Genomic DNA, 9122 nt, shown 5'->3' with positions numbered 1-9122 from the left:
GGGGGGCTGCGAGTGACGGCCGGTAAAATATACACACTGAATGCCCGTGATAGAAAAGTGATTTACGGACACTAGACTGGAAACATGCAGTACAAAGACGTGTGGGTGTAGAGAGTTCCCTGCCCTGGCAGTGAGTCTGACGCGACAAAATAATAAAGCACAGAGCCCGATGAAGCAGATGTATAACGAAAACTTTGTAATTATTTACTCAACTGCTTTGGAAATCTAAGTGTGATGAAGTATCACAGTTGGAAGAGAAAATCCAGGTGTCTACTTCTTACAAGTGTCAGTCTACTAGTCTCACACTCATAAGTGTGGGACTTCATGTCTGTCACACAAACAACCGTGAGACCATAAGCGCGCCTTAATTGCAAGCCATGTTTGGTCTAGTGGTCCAAGACTACGTTTACGTGCGACCAGGGGTCTGTAACTTAACGTAACATAAACTAATGTTTGTGGAATGGAAACAGATTAAAATAAGCCTGTTCTACTCTTAACTTCGTCCGAACATCCAAACCGTCAATGTTTGCACACGTTTTCCGCCCGCATTGAAACAAATCAGTTATTTATCGTCCCAGAGGTGGGTTAAACGTTATGGTTTCGGTTAAAGTTATGACTTAAAATAACGTTAAGGAACACTTGTGTGTTAAGTTACGGACCCCTGACCTGCGTGCGACATTGTGCGACCGTCTTACACTTGTAAATGTGATACACATGAGGTCTCAGAGTTGAAAGACTGAGATGGCCGGTCTTGGAGCTACAACCGTCAGACTGTATCACACTTGAGTTTCCAATCTGAAAAACTACTACTTTTGATTAAAAATGAACACAGGAATAAGCAGCTAAGACGGACCCCCCCCCATTTCCCTGCAGAACTACGTTGCCACCAGTGGGCCACGGACGCTCAAACGTAAGCAGACGAGCGCCGCTCGCTCAACTCCACAGTGTCTTCCGTCCAATAGTCCCTTCGCTATACGACAGCGGACTGCCTGCGCACCTGGTTGATGAAAGCGTGGGACCAGTAGTGCGAAGGCCTGTGTCAGACATTAGAGCCATGGCTGTACCGGTCCATGCTGGTGAGGCGCTCGGCTCTGTGCTGCTCACCAGACGTACTTGGGCCCGGGATGCTCGCCAGCCCACTAGGCAGGCCACCGGGCGCGCGCAGTTCAAATCGGTGGTACGAGCACGACGGCTGGTGCTCCGAGAAGGACGCGTGCGAGAACGACGCGTGATGGCGAATGGCGCCCAGAGGCACCGAGCCGACGGGGACATGCGAAGCCCTCCGCATGCTGGGACTGCACGTCGGCAGCACCGACGCGCTCGTCGTGGCCCCGATGGGCCCTAGCGGCCCCAGTGCCGGCTCGTGCTCAGACAACACCAGCGTCTGCAGGTCCATGGCTGACTTGACCTGCGGGCAGTGCGCGCGCAGAGCGGCGTATGAGGCGATATCGGAAAAACAACTTTGCAAAAGTCCTTCCCTGATTAGAGTCCGGATCAGATGCAAAACAACACGAAATGTTTGACATGAAGTACACATTACACAAGTACTATGATTTTAAAACGCCAAATATAGTAAAATTAAACATATCTATTGTTATGAGCACGACCACACATTAAGCTACTTCAAGTGTTCGGATAAATTATACCTATGTTTAGTGTTTGACCAAGGCTAATCTATTTAAAAAAAACAGAAAAATACAGAGAAAAAGTAATTTCTTTTAATCTTGAGAAAGATGCCACTAAAATCGAAAGTAAAATTCTCAATGATGCAGTACAAAGCATGCAAAGAAAGTGAGGTTTCACCTAGAGCCTTGGAAATGGACCTTTTATCGCAAGCAGTTGCTTGTACAATCACATTTTAGCATCAGTGATCGATGGAATGACGTATGACGAGAGTAATATTTTAGTACATGTTCGATATCTTTTGTAGTTTACAACTTAAAAACGATGGTGTAGATTTACGATCAATATTGACAATTTTCGGCAACGCACAGCCCCCTTTCCGAAAAAAAAAGTTCGCATCTGCTCACCACTTGTAATTGTCCAACTGCACGCTGGAAACTTGCAAATGTGCAACTCCTCTGTTAAATAGTTCCTTGGATTAGACGCTTACTGTGTGTTCAGCGTTAATACAGAAGAGTTGCACACTCACGTATGTAAACAACTACCGAATGCAAGTGTACTAATACGCATTTAAACACTTGCACACTTACAAGTATGAAGCAGTTGCATACTTGGTTTATCAGAGAAGGAAGTAAGCAGAACAAATAATTTATGTGCGGCGTTGCAAAGTCGTTTCGAGAAAAGGATGGATAAAAGGTCTTTCAACGAATATTCTATCATAGAGTTAAACTGAATTAAAGAAAACATTATTAGATGCTACAAGGAGTACTGAGAGGGGCTGATAAATGAGCATACCGATTGCGTTCATTTTTAAAATTGAAATGCAGTAGCACTGTTTTTCCGAGGAAGAAAGTTACCAGACTACGTGCTACAGCAGCGGCGTGCCTAAGTGCATCTGCCAAGTAGAGAGTGGTGCAGAGTCGACCCAGAAGTGAAGTGAATGGATCTCCAGTCAGGCGATACTCTCTAATTAGGCTTGTTGGCTTTTAAGAGACCAAAGTAAAAAGAAAGTAACATTGAACAAAAGCTGGTCTTCAGTGAAGCACAAAGGCGTGTTTTATACAGAAGGTTTTGCGGGGCCAAGCGGGATAAAAACATATATAAGTCCTGGCTGATTCACGACTGAAGATTACTTTAGCTAGACGACGAAGAAGACGAACAGAACAACTCGCTCACTGCCACATTTAGTCGGACACTCATAGAGACAGGCGGGAAAACGGGAAGCTACCTTCCTGGGCGGGTTATGCAGGGCGGTCAGCATAGTCGGGGACGCCCCGACGAACACCGAGTTCTGCCTGGGCCGGAGGAGCTGGGCGCGCGCTGCGGGGCCAGGGGGGCCCGTCAGCATTACGGGCTCGCCCAGCGTGTGCAGGTTCAGCTTGGACAGGCGGTGGTGCTGCAAGAACAGGCCCTACGTGCAGTTCAAATGTGCTAGCGGAAACAAAACGGCCGGGGAGAGCTCAATACTTTGCCAGAAAAGAATCATACCAAAACATTATGAGAAATAGCCAGTCAACCGTTCGGCTTTTTAAAATTTTGTCTGATACTAACCTAAAAGGGATCAGAGTTCATAGGCTAAGAATAACATCTTAGGAGAAGCGAATCACAGGAAAACATACTCTAATTAAGAGTACAATGTATAGCGTGAAAGAATGAATCTTAGTGAAGAACATGATTAAAGGTAGAATGCCATAAAACGGGAATTTGGGCGATCCTGCCTGCCGCAAACTGATGATTGCGAGTGCAGGTAGATGAATTACATTTGAACCCCAAAAAGACGACAGAGCTCTCCCCAGTAAAGGACGCTAGGGCTTAATACACTCTAAGATACTAATGGTAGTAAATAAATATATCCATTATAATTATTAGGTGCATTTAAATGGACGGGGTGTTTATATGATACAAGGTGCTCCTGAGGTTGGGTGTGCTGAGGACCAGTTTTGTTGGCTCTAAAGTGGAGCTGTGTTTATTTAGCTTAGGTGAGTCGGCCAGCGAAACAATGAATATGTGGAAGGGAATATGAGGTGAGGGGTTTGGAAAGGTTGTGCGAAGCCGGCAGCCGGTGTATGTTTTAAGAACTCGGCATTGATCAGATCAACATGTTTGGTCTGTGCTTAATAAGACGAGCAGGTTCATCCCGCGATGACCACAATTAAAAATTCCTACAATAAAACAGGAACACAGGAATCAGAGGTTTTAAAAGCAAGCTCAGCGGTTCTTATCCACTGCATATAAAAGAATCTATTTCTTCGCTTTCAAAGATAAAGAAAGCTTGCTGAGGCAAAATGTTTCTTCTCATAAGATTGCATTTTAATTCTGCATTAAACTGAATCAAATTACAGAATCATTTCTATTACAGTAAAGGGGAGAAATGCTTCTTTCAAAAAAGCACGTCCAATATAATTTTTTTCTGTTTTGTTGGAAGCAAACGTGACGAAAACACGTCATCACAGGTGGTATGTGTGCCAATGTCGGCATCGAGGTGGTGGAGCGGTTGCGGTGGTTGTGCACGCGCCCATGTTCAGTGGGACGGAGCATGTCGTTGGTGATTTGGGTTGGCAGACAAACACGTACATGTGCGGCGGCGGTGTCTATTTATGGGGCCGTCACGCATGGTGTCAGTGCAGTGTGTGTGTGCGTGGGCAGGAGGGGAAGGGGGAAAGGGGTTCCCACCGCCTGTCGGACGTGCCACCGCTACTGCCACTCACTGCGGGGAGACGGTTCACATGTTGCAGCGAGTCACATCTGTCCGCAGAGTCACACTTCTTTTTGCTAGACATCCGACGAAACCTAATTGCTGACGGGCTCTGAAAAGTGCCGAAGTAACGGCAACATTACTGTGAAATCACTGAGAGCATACTGAACCCTTATGCATGGTGGTGTTGTGCATCAGCAAGCAGAACTTCAAGCATCCATAGATCTGCACAAAATTTGATGCATAAATCTACATGTACCGAGGGGGAAACGACTGTTAAACTTTGTGTCAGCCGGATTACAGATTACCTGGATTACCTCCGGAGTGTCCTCCGGATTACGTTGCTTTTTCTCTAGGATTACCCCGGATTACCCCAAAATTTCCCCGGATTACCACGGATTTTTTTTAGAATTTCCTCGGATTACCCCTGCCGGATTACCTTTCGGCTGTCAGCCGGATTACCTTAGTCGTTTCCCACTCGATATGTACAAATTGTACGTAAATATGCAGAAATTTGTGCAGAACGGACAAAGTCGCTTCATCTTACAGAATATGCAGCGCTTTAAAGTGCCTCCCCTGGGCGCACCTTTGTTCACATTTAACCTACGACAACGGGGTACATGGAAGGTTGGGCCACAGTGTGTTTCTCCAAAAGAGTGCCTTGCATTGATACACATTTTCCCCATGCAATCCATTTTAAGGGGACACAAAGTCTCGTCAATGCGATACACAGTGGCTCCATTCTGTAGCAAGTGACTTTGGCGCCTACCTCTCAGACATCTTGTATTTACACAGTGTAACTATAACTGCACAAAATCCTGCTTATCTTATGCGCAACATAATGCATATGGGTTTAGTACGAATAGAATAGCCTGCTTTATTTTCTTTTTGTTCCAGGCTAAAGATAATAATGTGTATTCAAAACAGGTGCGGTTTTAGCTCCAGCACTGGAAAAACTAATGTTACCGAGGTCACGTTTCTTGACGTTACCAAGCCAGGTAACGTTTGGTAATGCAACCAGTTTATGATAGCCCTATCCTTTTGCATGGGGTAGGATGCATCAGGAAACGTTACCGGGCTTGGTCACATGATGAAACGTTACCTTGGTAACATTAGTTTTTCCAGTGAGCTGACCCGGAGGGGGGTTGGGTGGTGGCCCTTCACCCTCCCCTGAACAACGCCTGATTTAAACGACCGGCTAGACCAGTAAAAATTTTAGCCTTCTACGTGTTGCTAAAACTATGATCAACGTCTAGACTATGACACGGTGCTTCGTCACAGAAAACGACCAAAAGTCACATTGCTACTTATAATCTATCTCTTTCTACGATGTGACATGACATAGCCAGCCCACCTCAAACCAAAATAAATAAATATTGCAAGCTGATGAATTTCCACACTGTGCTGGTACACGGATAGGTGGCGGTGGCGCCCGGGGAGAGCACCTTGTTGTATAACTTTACATAACCACCATGCCGTGTGGTAGTTTACAGCAAACTGCTGGGTGGGGAAGAGCGTGATTATTGTGCTAAGTCTGCGGCGAGCTGGCAACACCCGAGAACTCTGCTTGAAGCACCCAGATGAAGACAAACAAACAAAAAATGACTCCTCACTCTGCGTTTAAAGGCCGCTGAATGTCAGCAACGACGTTACATATACTGGATATCGGTCTAGCCAGGGAGAGCCTAGCCTAGATCTGTGTCGCGCCTAGCTAGGTGCTCCAGGGGACCGACGAGACGTCGCGTCATACCTGCGCCACCGTGGCGTCAGGGCCCGAGATCGGACTGTGGGGGCAGAGGCCAGAGTCGAGGCCAGAGTCGAGGCTGGGCGGGGCCTGGGCGGGGCCCTGGGCAGGGTCCTCTAGGTCCTGGCCGAGGCCCTCGGCTTGCGGAGCGGCGCACCGTACCTGCGTCGTGCCGGAGATGTCGACGAGGGCGCAGCTCTGGCGGTGCTGCTGGAACTTGGGCTGGTACGGCTCCAGCATGCGGATCTTGCCCCAGCGGTTGAAGAAGAGCGCGATGGCGGCCACCCACAAGACCAACACTAGCAGCACGAGCAGCGCTTCCTCAGCACGGACTACGATGGCAGCGCCCCCCGCGCCACCGGGACCGCTGGGCCCCACTGGGGGGCCTCCCGGCCCGGGGGGCACCGCCAGCCCACCAGGCGGCATACCGCCTTCCTTCACCACCACGGCCTCGCTGGGGTAGCTGCGGCAAATAGAGACGATCAACACGCGACATGTCCAAAGCAGCAGGGGGGAAACAACACGCGACACAAATATTGACATTATCAGAGTAGTTTCCGGAGCATTGGAATCGCAAAGGTCGGACTTAGTGGCCCCTCGAATAGACGACGAATTTCAACGAGTTTTATCCCGCTAAAAGTAAAAGCCACTAAAATGTCCATCCTGGTGTAGGATGTTGTACCTTTGATTTTCCAGTAAATACAAATAATTCTTTTTTATAATCATTTTTTTGTAAAACTCTGCGGTTTGCTTGTCTTAAACCCAGTAAACCGCGCCCCATCACATCCTTTACTCCTGAAAAAAAACAAAAAAACAAAACAACAACAACAACTCACGTGTTGTAGAGGTGCTCGGTGCCCGGGTAGGGCGGCACTGGCGGTGGCGGCTTCCGGTGGACGGGCGGGTTGACGGCGAACTCGTACTGGCCCGGGTAGGTGTCGGGGTAGGCGTCCCGCTCGGCGTGCTGCTGCGGCCGGGCGTGGTGGACGCCACCGGCGGCCGGTGCGGGGGCCGGTGCGGGGACCGCCCCCGGGTACGGCGGGACGTGGTGGCCCCCGAAATGGTGGGCCGCATGTTCCGGGCGGTGCGGCTGCTGCAGCCCGTCGGGGAGAGCCGCGGCCCCGGGGGCCGTCAGGTTGTTCAGGTTAGGAGGCGTAGGGGCCATCGGACCTGTAACAGGAGCCGGGCGAGGGGTGAGGCCGACAGCCGGAGGTGGGTCCGGTAGATTGCCTCCGCCCGGGACTGGTCGGCATCATTAGGACGGGCCTCGCCCCGGCCGCACCAGCTGCCGCCGCTCTCATGATCGACACTGTTTGCGGACTCGAGAAATAATAACACTACCGATACATACAACGAAAATCAATCTCCGGACCCCCCACCACCCTACCCCCCTCTCGCCGCCGCCGCGACTTGTCAGGCAGACGCGCGCGCTCCGTCTATCACAGAGTGGCGGCAGACTCATCGCGGCACTCATCCGGGCCAAAGTTATTAGCCGCTCTCGCCTCCCACTCCTCCCGACCGACATTCTCGCCAAAACTTTTCGCACGAGGAAATTGAAGTTGTAGTGCCGCGAGCAGCTGCAGGCAGGTGTGTGGACGGGTGAGTCAAGGGGCCAGAACTCGGGCCAGACAGAGAGGGAAGAGGGGAGACAGGGGGGAGATAGAAGGGGAATATTCGGGAATATTTCAAGGAATCGAAGTCGACTACAGTCCACTGAATAAGTTGGTTTCATCCTGAAAGTACGTTCGTTTACCGTTCGGCCTCCCGAGAGCTTGGCGCCTGCGAGACTTGGAGTAGGCCAGCCCGCAGTACACGCATGGACTGCGAGCGTGATGTTGCCTACCTACGAGGCGCTATCAGACCTTCCACAGGCTGAACTTACTGCCAGGTTTCTGACCTGATAGATCCCAGGCTGGTTTCTCCACATTTTATGTTGGCTGAACCAAACCGAAAGCACAGCCATTATGTCACTGGCCGAATTGTTTTCCCGTCAAACCAAGCCATTTCTACTGATATGCCAATATAGCTATCTTCGGTGAACACGCGGGCGGGCGCACAAGGCCGTAGCTTCTAAAGCGCAGGCGCACGCACACAGAGCCGTACGATCAAAGACTTCCTGCTGGGGACACTTGGATGCACGGTGCGGCGGGGTGGGGCGGATCGGCTGTAGGTCGCGGCTGGTGGGGCTGGCATCTTATCCATCGCTAGGATCAGGCCCGGTCGCGGCGCTGCACACTGCTGACTCGGCGCAGTCTGAGTGGGGTAGGCGCGCGGCCCGGCCGTGGGCCTGGCGTAGCGCGCCCAGAGGGGGGAGGGGGTGAGATAAGGCCTTGTAACTGCGCGGGGGCTTTACATCCCCGGGGACAGCGCACAAGACAACCCACCGAGAGGAGAGAGAGCCACAGTCTCAAGTCTAGTGGTTGGCGTAGGGCGAGAAGAGGGAGAGGGAGAGGGAGAGGGAGGGAGAGAGAGAGAGAGAGAGCTGCAACTATGTCGTGCGTGTTAAACATCTAAACGACCGCGGCCTTATGTGCGGGTCAATCTGGCTTTACTATCAGGGGCGCAGGGGAGGCACTCGTTCCAGAGTGGTTGACGTGGCGGTAGGCTTGCGGCCGGATGGCGTCTTGAGCGAGACAGTGCGCAGTGGCGTAGGGTACCCTTCCCTTTAGCCCTTCAGGTCCACAGTGCAGGATGATGGGTTTGGCCTGAGGTGGTTGTTCCAATGATCTCCGCAAGTTCAGTTTCTATAATATTTGACGTGCTAATTCATAGTCTACTCAAACTTATAGTAAATGTTGCGGATATTGTAACCCAAGATCATCATTTCCCTTTTGGATAGATCAGAGCGCCGCGAGTTGTACAGCAGCGTTTCCGTAGAACTGGTGGTCTTCCGCAGAGTGCGTGACTGCTGTCACCGGCTACCCGGCTCGGGGTGGCCGAGTCTCGGAACCTACCGAGTATCACTGGTGGGGAGGTGCTGACCGCAGCCACCGCAGCCGGCCTGAGCACGGACCCTACCCTGCAGGACACTATGTTAGGCCATCTTATGAGTCGGGGCCT

The 9122-nt window shown here is 50.7% G+C and overlaps 1 protein-coding gene across 2 annotated transcripts; it reads right to left on the bottom strand.

The window, feature by feature from the left end:
* Positions 1-6: 6 nt before the first annotated feature.
* On the bottom strand, positions 7-7735 carry LOC113217784 (uncharacterized). 2 transcript variants are annotated; one of them, XM_052266020.1, is made up of 4 exons: positions 6899-7734; positions 6225-6525; positions 2852-3019; positions 7-1408 (listed from the first exon to the last, which is right to left on the bottom strand). In XM_052266020.1, the coding sequence occupies exons 1-4, from the start codon at positions 7225-7227 to the stop codon at positions 1040-1042; spliced, it is 1167 nt and encodes a 388-aa protein (XP_052121980.1). In that variant the 5' UTR covers positions 7228-7734; the 3' UTR covers positions 7-1039. The 2 variants fall into 2 exon arrangements, with proteins under 2 accessions (XP_052121980.1, XP_052121981.1); XM_052266021.1 differs by lacking the exon at positions 2852-3019 and having other exon boundaries at positions 6899-7735.
* Positions 7736-9122: the final 1387 nt, after the last annotated feature.

This window comes from Frankliniella occidentalis, unplaced genomic scaffold (genome assembly GCF_000697945.3).
Source record: "Frankliniella occidentalis isolate FOCC.00 unplaced genomic scaffold, Focc_3.1 Scaffold34, whole genome shotgun sequence".
Lineage (NCBI taxonomy): Eukaryota > Metazoa > Arthropoda > Insecta > Thysanoptera > Thripidae > Frankliniella > Frankliniella occidentalis.
This window is presented reverse-complemented; position numbering and strand designations above follow the sequence as displayed.

Excerpts from the sequence above, each read along its gene's own strand:
- LOC113217784 (XM_052266020.1), bottom strand. The coding sequence starts at position 7,227 with ATGGCCCCTACGCCTCCTAACCTGAACAACCTGACGGCCCCCGGGGCC. Across the intron at positions 3,020-6,224 it reads ACATCTCCGGCACGACGCAG|CACCACCGCCTGTCCAAGCT; the intron begins GTACGGTGCGCC and ends CTGTTCTTGCAG. Across the intron at positions 1,409-2,851 it reads TGCATAACCCGCCCAGGAAG|GTCAAGTCAGCCATGGACCT; the intron begins GTAGCTTCCCGT and ends CACTGCCCGCAG.